Raw genomic sequence first — 20,401 nt, 5'->3', positions numbered from 1 at the left:
TTTGGTCTTCTTCACTAATGAAACCAACAGTAGCTTACAAATAAATTCTTGGCTTGGCATGAGAAGCTTGTGGCATGAGAGCTGAGCATTCATGAGTTTAGCATGAGAGAGAGAGAGAAAGAGCTACGATTTCCAGAAGAGAAGATGGGATGAGATGGAGGAATATGGCTAGAAATTGCAGGGGTTTCAGGGATGAGAGATGATGATTGCTCTCTGGATTTGTGTTTATGGAAAGAGAGGAAGAAGATGGAAGCATGGGTGGCTTTAGCATATTTCCAGCAGCTTGACGAAAACTTCGTCAAGCTCCTGGGTGATTTGACAGAAGAGAAGATGGGAAGCAATGGAAGAACAAGGCTTGGAATCGAAGGGTTCCAAAGATGAGAGATGATGCTTGCTCTCTCTGGATGCGAGTTTTGAGAGAGAGAGAGAGAGAGGAAGAAGATGGAAGAACAAAGCATGAAATTGAAGGTTTCCATAGGGGATGCTTGCCTTCGATGATTTTTTCTGGTTGCTGGGAGGCTTGTAACAACGCAGGTGATTTTTGAGATCAGATCTCAGACGTGTTTGCTGGGTAGAAAGTGCTTCCTTTTATAGGCACTAAAAACCTTAATTTTGTCAAACTTCTCTAGATTAAACTTCCATTTAATCTTCCAAAGTTTGGCATCCATCCTTTGTATCCCAAAATCGTCATCTCACAGTTAATGATTCTGTGATGATGAATGATGCTACTGCTGTCATAGTAGCTAGGAATTTCATTACTCCAATGGATGAAATGTTGTTGACAGGGAGGTCTGAGGAAGAGGCTATTGATGACTCAATGGCTTCTAGTATTCAGAGTGCTGCTTCTGTTTCTAACATGGCTGATCGTTTGCGTGCTAGAGCAAACGAGGTTCAGAAGCTAACAACTGAAAATTCGTCTCTTCAAAGAATGCTTCATGAGTCTCAACAGGAGGTTGAGAAACTTAAAGGAGAGAATAATTCCTTGTTGAAACTGGTGAGTTCGTACTCCGTTGATACACTGAGAAGGCTAGACATGCTGCAGGTCTCAAATGAAAGAATTTTGGGAGACCACGAGAGACTCATGGCTAAGCTTAAGAGGCGCCGTCCTCTTCCTTCAGAGGCTTCCAGAACATAATGTAATTTTATAGATTTTACAGGGCCTGCACCTTCATTGCAGGTGGAAAAAATCTATCTGTTATATGCTCCTTTCCTGTTATAATAATTGCGCACATTCTTAAACTTGTACCTGTGGTTTTTACGTCTTTTCAAAATGACAGTTTGGAACCTTGTGCCTTATAGGTTCAAATAACCACATCGACTCTCCCAAATTTCATATTTCAATGCATGTGAGCCCGTAACTTCTGGCCCGGGCTAAACACAAACTCAGAATTTATTCGCCCTTTTCAAATGGACATGAAATATGGATTGAGTAAAAGCCACGCTAATATCACAATATAGTAGTGAAGAGCATTAACTACTATATACCCACAACTTCAAGTTCAGGATCTCTCATATATTTGGGTCCATGGGCTTCCGGCCCAGATATAACAAAATATGTGGGGAGCCTCAATTCATTATTTGAGGTTTATACTGATGTTATCCATTTCACGGTGTATTTTTAACAACCGGAATTCACAAAATATATTTCTTCCTTGAGGTGATTATAACAGAATCGAACTTTATTAAATTCATCATTCTCTTATGCCAAAGAAATATGTGGTGTACCACAATTTGCAATAATACCTCAAGGGTTGTCCATTTAACTGTTGGAACTTTAGGTTCTCAACACTGTTAGATTTTGAACTTCAGGCCAAAATCACATATTCTCATGGTATGGATATTTTTACAATTTTCTGTACATATTTTGGGACTTCAAGTCCTTACATAATTGTCCATATTTTGAGAAACTTCTGGCATCTCATTTAATTGTTCATCCATGAGTTTAAGGAACTGCAGGTTCCCTTTTGTATATAGTGACGGTTTACCCAAAATGGTTAATATTTATGCATACGTCACTATTCATGTGAATAGTACTATTCATCAAGTCATGAATACATATCTATTTATGTGTGCAGTACATTTGCCAGTACAGTTATTATTCATGTGTATGGCACTTTTGACCAATACGGTACTGTTACATCATCAAGGAACTCTAGGTCCTTATTTACATGTCAAGGATCAAGAATCTTCAAGTCCGATCTCTTGTTTACAAGTATAGTACCGGAGAGACTGCCAGTTCTCATATCAATATCATCATCAAGGATCTTCAAGTCCTGATGTAATTGTATGATGAGGATCAAGGAACTTCTGGTCCTGATCTGCATACTGTAAAAAAACTCATCATACAGCACAATTAATCCATAAAATAAATTGCTGGTAAATAAATTACTGGTATGGACGATAAACCCGCACCATACTTTAAATAAATGTAAATGTGCGGTAAAATAAATTCATAAATTAAATTGCTTGTTGTATGGACGTTAATCCCGCACCATACCTTAAATAAAATTAAATGTGCGGTAAAGTAAATTCATAAATTAAATTGCTTGTTGTATGGACGTTAATCCCGCACCATACCTTAAATAAAATTAAATGTGTGGTAAAGTAAATTCATAAAGTATGAGGGTTAATTCCACATCATACTTTAAATAAAAGTAAATTTGAGATAAAGTAAACGTGCTTGTATGGGCACTAATTCTGCTCCATACATTTAAATAAAAGTAAAGGCGTGGACGATAAACCCGCACCACCCTTTTAAATAGATACTGTTGTATGGGTAATAAACCTACACCATACAATAAATAAAATAAGTGTGTGGATAAAACCACCACAAAAAAATATAGGAGGTGAAACAGTCCATATAATTACCATATATATGGATAAAGTAAAGACAATTATTTGTGGGTTCATATCAACACCACAATCAAATAATATAATATTATTATATTGATATATTAGTGGAAAGCTAGACATATCATGTTGGCTTTTCTTCTTTTCACTTGCAATTAAGTTGAACTTGTTGTGTAGAGAAATAATAAAATAATAGAAAAAGTAAGAGGCATAGAGCTTATCCTTACAGTTGGTTTGCTCGTATATCTCTCTAGCAGACCACAGCTCCTCCACTACTTTTCTTCCTTACATCAACATAATGGTTAGTAGTATAGATAATAGTGCAGCACAAAAAAATTATACCTGAGAGCTTCTCGTGCTGATAACGTGTTATAAAATGAACTGGGATATGTGCGAATATTGAGCTGCACGTAAAGTAGATGAGACACAGCATTTAATGAGGTTCGGCTATGCCTACGTCCTCGGAGAGCAGCAGCAGTAACTTTTCACTATATAAAATAATATGGCTACAACTTTAGTGTTTACAATATGTATGGCTCACTGAATTTTCTCTCTAGGAGAATTTCTCTCTGCTCTCTTTCTCTTCACTCACTCACCCTCTTTCTTCCTTCTCTTCCTCTTCTCTCATTTCATCACACATTACAAGCAAATATAATGCCTATTTATAGGCAAAGCAAATGGCTTGGTTTGGTGGGTGTGTGATATGGTTTGGTAGGTGTGTGGTTTGGTTTGGTGGGTGTGTGGTTTGATTTGGTGGGTGTGTGGTTTGATTTTGTGTTGAACTTAAATGTTAGTTGGCTATGTGGGCTTCACCCATTCTTCTTTACAACATGACCATATATCTTTGTTCTTTTTAGTGTGATGTGCTCAGTGGAACTGGAAAGTCATAGGCTAACAGTGGAGCACCCAAGTGGCGCACGACCACTAAAAGAGTGCAGTGCATGGTTGTCCCTTGGCTTGGCTGGGTATATTAGTTTGTTAGGAGATTCACTATTATACTTAATATAGGGGCTCAAATTATAAAATATATCTCATATGAAATGGACTTTAGAAATACCCCCACAGCCCATTTACAACATAACAAAGAGGCTTTTAACTTCTTATAAATTACAAAACTGCCATTAATTTCTTAAAACAAGCCCAACCCCAAAATCTCATAAAAATATCCAAAACACTTAGTAAGCATCAAAGTAATTTAATAATCAATATTAAATTCAATAAGGCTAGCTGTCATTTTTTGGGTTTTTTTTTTGGTTTCTTTATAGAAATTCAATGGTGTAGGGTTTATTTATAATATTAGTGCTAAGAATGGATATATCACTAAATATCTCTAATTTGTTTAGACTGAAAAAAGACAAAGTCACCTGGGCTATAGCCCAGGTTAGCCAAAGGGTAGGTCCGTCCTGATTACGACAAACTGAAGCTTTAAGGAGAAAATAAGAACTTCGTCTCAACTACAACGATACGAATTCAAAATCTGCGATTTTGATTAGACAACACTATATGATCCAACAAATTTAGTTGATCTAGTGCAGATGCGAACTACTCTTTCTACTTGTACAATTTGACCATGTCATGTAACGTGCCAAAAAAGAAACTGTTCACCCATGCTAAATGCTTTTCTTTGGGTAAATAGCAAACTAAAGAAAGACCACGCCATCTTTTTCATTTTATGCATGTTGTGCATGTGAGCAAAGACCTCACACATGCTATACATGAATAGGAGATTTTTTTATTTTATATATGTTTTGTTAAAATAAATTATTATTAATTATTTACTTACTAACCAGTTAGCGCTCGATGTTATATATATGAACTCGGGCAATCTCATATGGGGATCTTCAGTCCGAAAAGGGGTATCTATGTGGCCCATGTAACATCCTACAATATATTGACTATGAAAGCTAATGTTTGGTAAATGTGAGTAAATAAGTAATATCATGCTAAATGTGAGTGAAATTTCACTTTGGGTTACTACATATCTTCGATTCCCATCTTCCCCTATATTCAAGGTTCTAGGAACGGGGTCAGTGGGTTTGAGCTTTTCTTTTGGGGCCTTTTGGCCTTCTTAGCTATCAACAGAAAATATCACTTTGATTTGATTTATAACTTACACCATGTTAAGAGTAAACGATTCAACCATTTAATAAGTTGGCCAAGTCGATAGAAACAATATAGCCAGCCGAAATAAATATGTATAGAGATGCATTTGAGGGTAAGACTTATTATGTCCCCTCTATTAGGTGTATATTTTTATGTTTATTAATGAGATTCACTTAAAACATTGAATTTTTAATGTAAGTTTTGCCCAGTCAGATTTCGAATCCTGAATCTGACACTGCTCCTGAGTTCCTCCTCCACATACGACATAACCTCTTTACAAAAAGACGTATGTTTTTTTTCTTCTTTCAACTCTTTTAACCCAAATTCTAGTTTTAACTCAAGTCACTTTATTCTCTCCGACCATCGGCCATATAAATCTCTAAACACTAACAACGTAAATCTCCGACGAACTTCTTCCACTGTATGATTAATTCTTTTAGGATGGTTAGTCCAACGACATTGTTTTCATTTCTCTTATGCCCCCAATTAGTGGTGGAGCCCAAAATTGATTTTAGTGTGGCCAAATGAAGTAGCCAGCTAAGCTCTTTAAAAATTATTTTGGCCAAAAGTATTACAATTATCATTACATTTCAGCAACTTTAGCTTCCAGTTGGCATTCTTCCCTGTCGCTGTGACAGATTGGTGCTGTCTTGTGGTACAGAAATGAATGATAAAAATGACTGTTAACTGGCAAATCCTTAAAGAAAGTCCCATCATATTAAAGACTACGTTATTCATGTCTGCTACAAGATGGCAAATCCTTGTGGCACACGCCTAATAAGGTATAAAGCTAGTTTTCCCTGGGACATGGGAGACTAGCTGGCAAATACGAGAAGGATAAAAAAAAAATTGTGTTAACAATAGTCTTCTAGTCATTGATGCGTTGTGAGATTCGCTTAAACCTCTAATGATAAGTTCTTAAGCTATCAAGAGTGGAGTGGTTTGAAGTATTTACTCCTTGGAGTGGTTTGAAGTATTTACTCCTTGGAGTGGTTTCAAACAAGATCCTAGGTTCAAGTTCTAGCATCCGTGTAGTGTGTGAGTTTAGTATGTTATCGTCCATCTCAATAGGAAAGGTTCTCATAAAAAAATAAATAAAAAAATAAAACTATCAAGAATTCTAGGGCTCTAGATTTTATCAGATACTCCTATCTGGAAATCCAAGGCCCATCCAACCACAATCGTATACCACTATAAGAAAAAAAGGTCAGTAGTGATCAATTTCTTTGTGACCACATTAATAATGGTTACATATACAATGAATTTAATGACCAATAATACTACATGGTCAGTAAATTAATTAAGACATATTTTTCATTTTTTAATGACTAAATTTTTTTACCAGTATTTAAATTAGTCACTCAAAACAACTTAAATAATAAAGTCAGTGACCAACACATACGCCAAGCTAGCCTTACTTATGTTATTTAATACATCAGTGACCAATTAACTTTTTTTAAACATTATTTTTTGTTTTCAAAACGCGCGTGTTTTGAGCGAGAAGAGCGAAAGCATCTTAAAAAAAATAAAAAAGACGAGCGAGCTCAGAACGAGATTACAGAGAGCGATACCATCTTCTTTGACGAACGAGACCAGAGAGAGCTCAGAGCAAGACCTGCGATACCGTCTTCTTCGACGAGCAAGCTCAGAGCGAGACTAGAGAAAGTGATATCGTCTTCTTCGATGAGTATCGTCCTCTTCGTCTTTGTCGTTTCGATTTCTAAGTTTTCTCCCAATATCATGTGAGCTTTCTATTTCTCTTTGCTTTGAATGTTAGTTTTGATTTCATTTGAGTTTGATTTGAGTACGATTATGACTCTGAGTCTGATTCTCTATTCCCTAATTCCCTAGTTCTCTAGGTTTGATTTGATAAATAAAGGCTTTAAGCAAAACTTTGTGTCCTTAAATCAGCTAGGTTTTCTTTTGGTACCCAAGCAGAGCTTGATTTTAGGTTCAATTTTGATTTCAGTTTTGATTATTACGTTTTTTTTATTTATCTACTGCTTGTTTTGAATTTCAGTTTGCAGTGGACATGTTCTAATATAAACAATGCATGTCCTGATTAGACTGTTATATATTGTGTGGAATTTCACAATCCATTGATTTTCTGACCAATTTTGTTTGCTTTAGGCTAGTTTCATACATCTACCTGGAAGACCATGAAACCCAAATTTAGACTAATCACCACTGCTTTCTTTTTTTCTTTCATTTTTGGGTTTGATTAGAGATGGATAGGAGTTGGATTCATATGCACACTAGGGGAAAAACACAAGTTATTCATGGGGTGAAAGAGTTCATTAATTTCACAATTGGGCACATGAAACCAGGGATCACTGAAATGTTATGCCCATGTAATAGAGGCAACAACCTACTTTATAGGTCTCCACATCAAGTTGAGGACCATTTATATGCAAATGAAATGGTTATGGACTACAGTAAATGGATATTTCATGGAGAAGAAAAGAGTGATGATGATTTTGTTGGTATAAATATAAAGATAATTGCTATATTTATAGAATTTTGAAAATAAAACTTCACTATAAATTCGAAATAAATACAAGAAAATAACAATAAGGAAAATTAAGAATACTTTACAGATGATCGAGTATAGAACTTGGTTCTATCTCCTTAAGAAGAAATTGCCTCCTCACAGGTGCTTTTAGGATTTACTTGGCAAACGTCTCCCAGGATACAATGATCGACTTCTTGTTGAAGTAGCACTACAATTCCCAAGAAAAGCGAACTCAAACTTGTGTATGAATTCTCTCTTACTCACTCACTATATTTCTAAAAAATATAATGCTATGAATGCTCTTAAAACTACTATTGTTGGATGACAATTGGATGAAATGAAATGTTGTAGAATCTTCTCTATTTATAAGCAACAAGGCCTCTATTCAAAAAAGATGTGACTGAAAAATATCAACAAATGTGTCTTTTCATGTTGCAACCATAAGCCAAGAAGTGCAATGTTTCATTTATTATGAAACAATGCAACTTAAGCCAAGAAGTTCAATATTTCAATTTCTATGAAACAATGCAACTTATCACATAAAATATTATTATTTTACAAACAAAATAAATAATATTTTATTTTTTTTCGATTAAGAACATGACTATTCTCAATGGATACATACCAAAAAGTCATGTACTTAAAGTCACGAGTTCCACAATTTAATTTCCATTAAATTATTAAAAAATTAAATATAAATATTATAATTTTCTAACAGATCTAGAGGATGAGGAAAGTAAAGACTGCTCACCCATTCTAAATGCTTTTTTTTGGGTAAATAGCAAACTAAAGAGACCATGCCATCTTTTTCATTTTATGCATGTTATGCAAGTAAGCAAAGACCTTACACATGCTATGCATGTGTGAGCGAAGTAGTTAATTTATGAGTAAGAAAAAGTGGTGGTGTTTATGGTACATGAATAGGTGATTTTTATTTATATTTTATTAAAATAAATTATTATTAATTATTTACTTACTAATCAATTAGCGCTCGATGTTTTTTTTTTTGGGTCAAAAGTTAGCGCTCGATGTTATATATATGAAATCAGGCAATCTCATATGTGGGGTCTTCAGTCCGAAAAGGAAAGGGATATCTATATGGCCCATGTAACATCCTACAATATATTGACTATGAAAGCTAATATTTGGTAATTGTGAGTATATAAGTAAGATCCTCTTACACAGTAAATAATTACGTAATATCATGGTAAATGTGAGTGAAATTTCACTTTGGGTTACTACATATCTTCGATTCCCATCTCCCCCTATATTCAAGGTTCTAGGAACGGGGGCATCTTGGATTTGAGCTTTTCTTTTCGGGCCTTTTGGCCTTCTTAGCTATCAACAGAAAATATCACTTTGATTTGATCTATAACTTTCACCATGTTAGAGTAAACGATTCAACCATTTAATAAGTTAGCCAAGTCAATAGAAACAATATAGCCAGCCGAAATAAAAGAAGCAAAGTGTAATATTATAAGGAACTAGAATTCTAAATCCAAAACATAATAATAAACAAAGAATAAGACTTCTTTTTTATACAAGCGATATAAACTATGGGGAGGAAGATTTGAACTCGGGTGCAGAGTGGGGAGCACATCCGCTCTTACCAACTTGGCTAAGCCCATATTTGCAAGAACAAGACTTCTTAAGCAACAATCCCCATCTTTCTACCATAAATTTGGAGTTAACCAAGTTAGTTGTGTTCTAGGTAGAATACATCAATCTCACGAGATGTATATGTTTCAAAAGAAGGTAAATTACATATAGTGTTTGTTGTAAAACCCCAATGAAGTTGTCATGCTTTGGCTCAAGCTTTTATACTCTATATGCTCTTTCTATGTGAACTGCATGTATATAGATACACCAAGTCCACTTAATGCTTCTAAAACGAAGCTCTATATGGTTGCATTCAAACTTTAATTCATGAAAATAAATCATGAAGACAAATAATACGTAACTGAAGTATAATGAGAAACTGTATCAACCAAATATGAAACTTCATAGTTAAGCAAAATCAAAATATAAAAATTCTACCTCAATGCATATCTAATAACTGAAAATGATCTGCAAAATTTACTCTCACAATTCTGCATCATCGAAACTAGCCAAAATATGAATATGGTTTACTTTGGGTTATTCTTTATTCTTCTCCATAAAGAGGTATATATAGAAGTTTACATATGAAGGTTTTACAAGGAACTAGATATAGTAAAGAATTTGGAAAGTATCTCCTAATTGTACAATGATTTATCACTTATATAAAAAATAGGAAAGTAAATCCCTTAATTAATCAAGGAAGTAAATCTCCTTGATTAATTAGGAGACTCACGTCAACACTCCTTCTCAAGTTGGTGCATATATGTCCCGAATGTCCAATTTGGTAAGTGAGTCATAAAATACTCTTCCGCACTCACAACATATGCAATATCTGATCTTGGAGGACGTATGAAGAGTAGAACCTTTGGTGGTGGTGATAGAAGAAGGAGTCTAGGTTCACTGCATGCTTCTGTGAGTCTGCAATAAGATGGAGAATCATATGAGTTCTTGACATCGCAGCGGAAGTAAGATATGATATGAGCAGGTGAGGAATTTGAGGTGAGGAATTTGATGTATGAATTTGATGTAGGAATTGGATTTAAGAGGTATGTGTATAAGATTTGAGGGTATGTGTTTAGGGATTTTGATAAGAGGATTTGAGGACTTTAGATTTGATGGATTTGGATTTGGGGAAAATTATGAGGAATTTGATTTATGGTTTTGGATTTGAATATGGGAAATTTGAGATAAGGGTTTAGAGACATCAACGGAAAAAATATGAGGCATTTGATTTAGAGTTTTGGATTTGAATATGGGAAAAAATATGAGGAATTTGATTTAGGGTTTTGGATTTGAATATGGGAAATTTGAGATAAGGGTTTAGAGACAACTTCTCTTCACTCCCCTTCTCCCCCTGAAGAGATGGGCTCGTCGGAGTCAAGAAATAGGCAATATCTTCATGAGAAAGAGAAACATATCTATTTCACTCCCCCCCCCTCCCCCCCTGAAGATGAGGTGATGAGAGCACTTAAATTGCAAGAAGAACGCAAGCACAGGTCACAAGAGAACCTGGCTCTTATACCATGCTAAAATATGAATATGGTTTGAATACTTTGGGTTATTCTTTATTCTTCTCCATAATGAGATATATATATATAGGAGTTTACATATGAAGGTTTTACAAGGAATTAGATATAGTGAAGAATTAGGAAAGTATCTCCTAATTGTACAATGATTTATCACTTATATAAATAAAAAAAAATAGGAAAGTAAATCCCTTAATTAATCAAGGAAGTGAATCTCCTTGATTAATTAGGAGACTCACGTCAACACAGCTGACCTATTGTTGTTTCTAGAATAAAATACTATTGCACTATTATCACAGAAAATTTGCACAGGTCTAGCAATCGAATCCAGCACACATAAACCTGTTATAAAGTTCTTCAACCAAGAATATGCTTGGATGGTGGCCTCATAACAAGCAACAAACTCAGCCTGCATCGTTGAAGCAGCCACAGTGCTTTGCTTTGAACTTTTCCATGAAACAGCTCCTCCTGCTAACAAGAAAACAAATGCTGATGTAGACTTTAAATCATCTAGACAACCTGTAAAATCAGAATCACAATATCCTACTAACTCCAAGCTTTCTTGTCTTTGATAAACCAGCACAAAACTCTTGGTCCTTTGCAAATATGTCTTGACTTTCTTGGCTGCCATCCAATGTGCATTCCCTGGATTTGCTTGAAATCTGCCTAACACACTAATTGCAAAGGCAATGTCTGATCTTGTGCATACTTGAGCATACATTAAGCTGCCCACTAAAGATGCATAGGGTCTGATATCTTCATCTCTTTTTTCTCCAACTCATTTTGAGGACTCTGAGCTCTACTTAATTTGTCTCCTTTTGTAATAGGAACTTCTCCAGATGCACAAGATAACATATTAAATCTTTTAAGCATTTTCTATGTATCCCTTCTTTGATAAGCCAAGCATACCTCGACTTCTGTCTCTGTGTATCTCCACTCCTAGCACATAAGACGCCTCCCCCATATCTTTCATCTCGAAATGTGATGACAGGAAAAACTTTGTGTCAGCAAGCATAGACAAATTGTTAGTGGCCAGTAAAACACCATCGACATAAAGTACTAAGAAGATGAAATTGCTCCCACTAAATTTTAGATAAATAAACTCATCCACTAGATTCTCTGTGAAGCCTTGTGAGCTTACAACTTCATCAAACCTCAAGTACCATTGCCTTGATGCCTGCTTCAGTCCATAATTGGACTTTTTGAGTTTGCAGACCAAATGCTCTCCTCCACCCTTCATAAAACCCGCAGGTTGCACCATATATACTTCTTCATCCTGTCTCCCATTTAAAGAGGCTGTCTTTACAACTATTTGATGTAAAAACAGGTCATATTGTGCAGTAAGAGCCATGATAATGCGAAATGCATCTTTAGTTGAAACTGGGGTAAAAGTTTCACTGTAATCTATTCCTTCTTTTTGAGTAAAACCCTTTGCAACTAATCTGGCCTTCAATCTTTCTATGTTGCCCATTGAGTCTTTCTTGGTTTTGAACACCCATTTACACCCTATTGGCTTCACTCCTTTTGGCAGCTCCACTAAATCCCACACCTGATTGTTTTTCATTGAATCTAATTCACTTTCATTGCTTCTCTCTATTTCAATACCTTTGGACTATTAATTGCTTCATTGAAAGATAAAAGATCTTCAAAATCTGATGCCATAAACTCTGATTCTTGTAAATACACTACATAATCTTGGGATATTGCTGGTCTTCTATTTCTGTTATATCTTCTCTGTGGGGCTGGTGCTTCTTGTGGCTGAACTACTTCATTGTTCACATCTTGAGTTTCCTGGACTTGGATTTCATTCCCGTGTTCTTGTTCAGGTTCCATATCTTCTCCTTGTATTTCACTTATATGTGGAACTTGCACACTTTGCTTTGCTGGCTCAATTGCAATTTCACCCAGCTTTTCAAAAACGAAATCTGTGGCCTTTCTTTCTTCATGGACATTTTCTAGAAAAACTGTCCTACCTATTTCCACAAGCCTTGTTGTATGATTGGGACAGTAAAATCTGTACCCCTTTGTCTTCTCTGGATAACCTACAAAAAAACAACTTATGGTCTTGGATCCAATTTCTTCTCTTGTGGATTGCAGACTTTTGCTTCTGCCTTGCACCCTCATATGTGCAAATGGTTGAGGCTCGGCTTTCTATTAGTCCATAGCTCAAATGGGGTATTTGATACTACCTTACTTGGTACATGGTTTAGGATGTAGTTTGCTATCCCTATTGCCTCGCCTCATAGGTAATTAGGTAGTTGTGAATTGTAGATCATGCTCCTCACCATGTCCTTGAGTGTTCTATTTCTTCTTTCAGCTACACCGTTCTGCTCTGGAGTTCATGGATTGGTGTGTTGTGCAACAATTCCACATTCCTGCTAATACTTAGCAAAAGGTCCAGGGTGTCTGCCAGTTTGATCAAATTTTCCATAATATTCTCCTCCCTTATCATACCTAACAACTTTTATCTTTAGTTCCAATTGTCCTTCAACTTCTGTTTTAAAAATTTTTAAAAGCTTCTAAAGCACTAGATTTTTCTGTAATGAGAAACAAGTAGCCGTACCTAGAGTAGTCATCTATGAAGGTTATGAAGTATCTGTGGCCTTCTAGAGTTTGCATGGGAAATGGGTTTCTAAGAGTTGACCACTTCTGTTTGAGCCTTTCTTTCTTCCTTTAGTTAATTTCCCTTTAATATGATTGACACAGACATCTATATCAGAGAAGTCTACTGGTGGTAGGACTTGGTCTTTAACTAGGCGTTGGATTCTATCTTTAGAGATATGACCTAACCTATGATGCCCATGCCTAACAGATTGAGTTGGATTTGGAATGATTTCAGTGTTTAGAGCATATGGAATGGAATTTGAGTGAAATAAACCACATTCAACTGGGCCTTTTGCAACTAGACTTAAATTATGAAACAAACTGAAGCCCTCTTTATTGAATTGAAAAGAATAATTTGACAAAACTAACTTAGAAATTGAAATAAGATTCCTTCTCATGGAAAGTACATAGACTATATCATCTAGCTCTAGACAATGACTCGATCTTCCTAGCTGAAGATTGACGACTCCTACTGCTTTGACTTCAACCTTTGTTCCATCCCTTACGAAGACATTGACCTCATTCCTATTTGGAGTTCTCTTTCTTAGAAAGCCCTGCAAAGTATTTGTGACATGGACAGAACAACTAGTATCAAGTAACCAGGAATTAGAAGGAACGTCAACTAGATTAGACTCAAAACAGACAAAAGACTGGAGATTACCTTTAGCTTCTTGTTTCTCTAACCATCGCTTGTATTTATGACAAGCTTTCTTCATGTGCCTTGGCCTTTTACAGAAGAAACACTTATAGTTGGATGTTTTGTTAGCCTTAAAGTCATTGGTCTTTTTGGGGAAGTGAGCATTCTTGACTGGCTCCTTTTTAGCAGACCCATTTAGGTAGGATTTTGGAGAGTTGATTTTAGTTATCATGTTAACTGTGAGATCCACTTTTTCCTTTCTGATCCTATCTTCTTCTTGAACACATATTGCTATGAGTTCATTCAAATTCCACTTCTTTCATTGAGCATTATAACTTGATTTAAGTGTAGTGAATTCAGCAGGCAATGAATTGAGAGTGGTATGCACAAGAAAAACATCAGACAAAGATACCTTTAGTTCCTTCAGTTTTCTGGAGATTTCAATTAATTTCATAATGTATTCCCTGACCCTTCCAGCCCTATCATACCTCATTGTTGTCAGTTCACACATAAGCGCACTAGTTTATGCTTTCTCAGATCGTTGGAACCTCTCTTCCACTACAGCCAAATAAGCTTTTGCATCCTTGAGATCAGGAACACCTCCTCGAACAGGATCAGTCATAGATCTTTTGATGATCATCAGTTCAACCCTATTTCCCTTTTGCCATTTTTCATACTTTGATCTCTAAGTAGCACTTGCTCCATCTGCTGGTCTTGCTGGTTCATCTTCTCTAAGGGCCAGATCCATATCCATAATTCCCAGGACTATATCCACATCCTCTTACCACTTCTTGTAGTTTGTCCCAGTCAATGGAACAATTGCGTGGTGACTCACAAAGGATAGGTTCAAAGCTGCAGAATAGGACATGCTAGAGTAAATTATCTTTTCCCCAAAACTGGAAACATATTAGGATTCATTTGTTTTGAATTTCTAATATGCAATACTTGATCATAAAACCAATATACAGATACATGCTAACTGACTTTCATTGAGACTTTTGTACTTTTGAGTAGAAAATTTTCGAACAGTTTTCCTAAGCCATGCACTATTTTATGCTAACACATACCAAAACATATAGAACATCTTTGCTTTGGCAAAACTGTTCTCTATATCTCAATATGTGTTACTAACTCAATCCTTTTCTTTTGTTCAATTGATATATCATAACCAACAAAAATTGCTTTGGCTATTTTATTTGATTATGATATCCTTTAGGAACTATTTGGATTGACTGTATAATTTCCTACATAATGGTTTGTAAACCAATCATAAAAGTAATCTTTAAATTTACAACAAAAAACTGCAGAATTTGGTTTATCCTCTAGCAAACGCTGCTGCCTTTATAGGTATTACAAGTATGACAAAACCTGGCTCTGATACCACATGTTAGTCTTACAACATCTTAGCAGACATACAAATAATACACAAAATACCTGCAGAAGAAACCATTGTTCCAGTAGACAAGTCTTCCACCTCTTTAACAAGCTATGTATATCACTCTATCTCAATGGGGCTCAAGAACTTTTGTGATTCAGTGCTTGACAGAGGCACAGACCTATCCTATTTATAATGAGCTTTAGTTGGTGTAATTCTAATAGGACTCTCCCATTACAATCCTATTAGAATTCAACCTAATCACCAAGTAATCGGATCACTATGTCCAACTTTTTTAATTATATTAGGACTTCAATGCTTAAATAGAATATCTTAATCACATATGTATAAGCTTCATAATACTTGTTCGAATTGATTTTGGTATCTGTCTCGGAGTCCCAGCCAAGTACAACGAGTGTGTGACCTTATAATGCTTACACATCATCCTCGTCCTCCTCATCGTTATTGTGATAGCCATCACTCTCATCATCATTCTCTTCCAAAAAAAGATATTTTGTGTTTGATGGATCAAGAAGACTTCATTATTTGTTAGCAGAAACGTGTGATTGATATGACCCAAAAAAACGTGTGATTGATTGAACCTTAAGAACCTAAACCTTAAAATAGGAAGATAGTGCATCCGTATCATATTTTAGCACAAGTCTAGAGTATTAAATTGAAATTAACCCAAAATAAACTAAAGAAACATAATGGCCATGATAGAACGATGTGGTCTTGTGACATTTATTTTTTGTTGTGATGGACATCAACAATTGTTGAATTTAAAAAAAAAACAAAAACAAAAAAACCGAAAACTCATCATGAATCATAACTTTGGACATAAGATAGAAATTTCAATATCCATATATGCCTCCAAATAAAAGAGAGAAACATGCAACAAAATGGAAGTGAATGTGTGATATAAACTACATTTCAGCAACTTCAGGTTCCATTTGGCTAATTACTTTATTTTGGTTATCAACTGAGGAAACTAGCAAACCATCCTGCAGAAAGCTTTGGAGTTCGCTCAAGTGTTTCCCGATCAACATAATATAAGCCAAATCTTTTGGTGTATCCATTGAGCCATTCAAAATTATCCATCAGGGACCAAACGAAGTATCCACGTACATCAGCACCACTTCTGTCAATTAAAATCAGAAAATTAATATTCCACGTTTATATTATATATATCATTGCTTTGAGGAATATCGAAGAGACTCAAATTAATTGTTTTTCAAAAACCTTATTGCTCTGGCTAAAGAGGCAAGGTAAGATCTGTGAAAGTTGATCCGATCCCTGTCTTCTAGTTCATTCTCTTGTGTTTGTAAAGTGCATCCTGCCACATAGTTGAAACAAAAAAAAATTGTTCGATATATGAATCTGTTTACAATCAATGAAATGAACAAGTTGTGCCATCCACTAACCATTTTCAGTCACAAACATGGGCATGTTATTGTATCTTTGCTTAACATAGTCAATGATCTTCTCCATGCCTCTTGGAACAACAAAGAAATCAGCCAGTCCAGTCTGTATGTGAAAGACAACACACGAGTTGATGACCTTGTTAGCTAATATAGAAAGGAAACCAAAAACCAATTAGGCAACAAAGAAGATCATGTTCTCAGACTATCAATCTAAACTATAGATCGTATAAGTTGATAGTCTGACAACATATTATGTCATACTGTTTTACGATATAACAATGTAGTATGTTTTATATACCGGTTCTCCAATTGGAACCCCATCTCGATACCCAGTTGTGTTTAGAAATCCCATGATGGGACGGTCACCCCCAGAGGGGCAAGGAGAGTGAATACAGTCCTTGACATATAGAGTTGAATAGTGGTTGACACCGATAAAATCTATGCTTCCTCTCAAAAGCTGTTTCTCTTTGGCGGAAAACCTTGGTAACTCCAAGCCATGGCAATGGCGCATTTCAGCGGGGTAATCTCCATACACTACAGGATCAAATGTCCTGTTTGGAAAAAGAAAAAAAAGAAAGTCACGTACGTACTTTTTGCATACGATTTGTGTACTCCATGTACACTTCTATTGTATAAACAGTAAATAGAATACACAAAACTAAAGACCTATAGTATGATTTGTGTACTCTTTGTACACTTCTATTCTCAAATTCACACAATTTATAACACTTGTGATAGGTTTAAGATTCATCATTTAGAATTTACAGTTTTGATTTTAATAAACATACGTGTTATAATTTGGATAAACTTGTAACAATATCTCATGACATCATCTTTACCATCGTACCAAATTTTAAACAAAATTCTAAGAGGGATTTGGATTTTAACATGAGGGCTAACAACTACAATATCTGTGTGGGGCAGGTGAATCTTGTTTATACCATATCTCACCAAGCAACTCTAGGCAAGGCAAAGAGTCCCACATTGGAATATTACAAGATGTGTAGACTCCCCCTCATCTATAAAAGGAGACCACTCTCCACTAAGGAAGGGATCATTGGGTTGCGCTTGATCTTTAGTCAAGGGCTTCTCCCTTCTTACCTTTATATTTGGGTCCAACCCCATGTACAAATGTAAATACACATTGTTATAATAATGAGAATATACTTCTCTGTGGACGTAGCCCATTCATTAAGGGTGAACCACGTATATCTTGTCTTCTGTATATTTATCCTAGCCTAAATCTTCACACACATGCTAAAGGTCCTCACCTTCACCTATCATCCATCATACATTATCACTAAGTTGGGCCAAAAAGTGCTGAACCACTTTTTCGCATCAACAGTTTGGTGCCGTCTGTGGGAATCGACACAAAAGGCTTCTATCGTTCTCCCTTTATTCAGTGCCCTTCGGCACCCTTACAATTAGCATCACCTAAGTTCCCGTTCGGCAATCCCATGTTGGAGCACCATGAATGCTAAGGCAACAAATTGCAGAACATGATATTTTAAGGAAAATCCAATCAGAATGTGGCTATCATTTTGCATGGCTTGCATGGTGAAACCACCATCTCAATAAAATCCAAAAGCGCCGTTCTGCAATACCTCCATTTCAATTCCAAGGGGAAGACCACGTAATTCATCATTCCAAAGAGAAAATGGTGAATGCTGAACGCCACACACATTCAAATCATAAGCCTTTACCGTTCGGCCCCTTGCTCTGCATGACTTCCGTGACTGAGGAAGCAGCCACCTTCTAAACCAAATGTGGCTGTCACGTTGCATGGTTAAAGGAGCAAAAACCTGTTCCAATCTAACGGATGCCCATGTGCATCCCCACCATGAGAGAAGCTGCCGAAGGAGATATGGCCCATGCCGAAATCTTAATCTTGGCACCACAAGGTGTTGTCTTCTCGTCCGAACTCCCAAATTGCCGAACGGTAATGCCGGGCATGACTCACCTGGGAACCACCTTCCTAACCGGACAAATCATCCTACCGTTCGGTAAGACAGAATTGAGCCAACTGATATTCCCAGACCTCCAGTAGATCGGCAGCTTCCGATTGGTGCCCCACAGAGGATGAACGTCCTTGTTCAGGGCTAGCAAACCAAATTGCCGTTCTGCACTCTCTTCAATACCACAATCTTTCAAGCCATCCAAGGGTTCCGAACGACATTACCGTTTGGTACCACCCGTGCTGAAAGCAACCACGAAGCTCTGTCGCACCACCATGCTGGACAAAAGCTCTCTAATGAATGGTCTATCAGAGCCTCAAAGACAGACCTCATTTGTCTCTTGCCGAACGGCAACTCCGGTGCTTGCTGGGGCTGACACATCTTCAGCCCATTTCCAGCATATATTGTCTAGTCCTTGTGTTCTGCATAAATTGCCGAATGGTAATCAGAATCCAAGGGGACTGCAGGGACTGCTAAATGACAAATCAAGAGTTGCGAAATCCAGCTTTCAATTTGGAAAATATTCTGAGGCTGCCGAAAGGCATCCCCTACTGCACCAACGGCAGCGCTATTGCCCCTCAACCAAAGCCACACTTATTCCGGCATTTCTTCCAGTTGCCGAACGGTAGCCTCACCTTAAATGCTGACTGACAATATACTAAACTTGAAGCCTTGCAAAGTTATTAAAGAGCAAGTCAAAATTCTCAAGCCCACTGATCTTGTGGCACTTGGCATTATGCCTCCAAGAGAAGAAGAGAAAAAGCGTACAGCAAAAGAAGAAGCATGGATACAAGTATGTTTTCCCTTCTCTGAAACTCCACGAAATGCAACATGCCGCACGGCACCACTCAATATTTCCTTTCGGCAGCCAGTACTAACATGCTTATTTGGCATTTAGCATAAATATGCCTTCGGCAAAATATTTCAGTCACTCACAAAGTGACCAAGCGGTACAACTCATACCACATTGCCTTTCAGCACATAAGCATCATCACCATTTCCATCATTGCCCTCGGCACATCCATATTTACATCAAAAAAAAAAAACCCAAGATTATTAGCCATCGGCAATAATTATTGGTAAAGATCATCGGCATATAAACCAAAGGTAAAAATCCAAGCCTATTAGCCTTCGGCAATAGCCATTGGTAATTATCATCGGCATTTACGCCAAAAGCAAAAACCCAAGATTATTAGCCATCGGCAATAATTATTGGTAAAAATCATCGGCATATACGCCAAAGGTAAAAATCCAAGCCTATTAGCCTTCGGCAATAGCCATTGGTAATGATCATCGGCATTTACGCCAAAAGCAAAAACCCAAGATTATTAGCCATCGGCAATAATTATTGGTAAAGATCATCGGCATATATGCCAAAGGTAAAAATCCAAGCCTATTAGCCTTCGGCAATAGTCATTGGTAATGATCATCGGCATTTACGCCAAAAGCAAAAACCCAAGATTATTAAGCCATCAGCAATAGTCATTGGTAAAGATCATCGGCATATAAGCCAAAAGAAAAAAACCCAAGATTATTAGCCATCAGCAATAACCTTTGGTGATGATCTTCCACAATGAGCTCAAAGAAAAGCACAAGCCTATTAACTAGAACATTGGCATAATATGCAAGCTTCATACCTTCAACAATCGCCACGCGATATTGTGTCGTTCTGCACCCTTTCGTACAGTAAAAGTATGGGGACTCAAGCTTGTTATACAAGCCTTAGTCATTCGGTGCATGAGGTGTCTTCGGCATCACGCTCTCCGACGTGTGTGGTGCCTTCGGCACCCCGTCCTTATTCAGCACAAGAGATGCC

General features: G+C 36.6%; 1 protein-coding gene across 1 annotated transcript; it reads right to left on the bottom strand.

Annotated features, from left to right (window-relative positions):
• Positions 1 to 16,065: 16,065 nt before the first annotated feature.
• Positions 16,066 to 17,175, bottom strand: LOC117637280 (beta-glucosidase 18-like). Its single transcript, XM_034372134.1, has 4 exons — positions 16,929 to 17,175; positions 16,631 to 16,733; positions 16,449 to 16,542; positions 16,066 to 16,347 (listed from the first exon to the last, which is right to left on the bottom strand). The coding sequence occupies exons 1-4, from the start codon at positions 17,139 to 17,141 to the stop codon at positions 16,185 to 16,187; spliced, it is 573 nt and encodes a 190-aa protein (XP_034228025.1). The 5' UTR covers positions 17,142 to 17,175; the 3' UTR covers positions 16,066 to 16,184.
• Positions 17,176 to 20,401: the final 3,226 nt, after the last annotated feature.

Source organism: Prunus dulcis, chromosome 1, assembly GCF_902201215.1.
Source record: "Prunus dulcis chromosome 1, ALMONDv2, whole genome shotgun sequence".
Taxonomy (NCBI): Eukaryota; Viridiplantae; Streptophyta; class Magnoliopsida; order Rosales; family Rosaceae; genus Prunus; species Prunus dulcis.
This window is presented reverse-complemented; position numbering and strand designations above follow the sequence as displayed.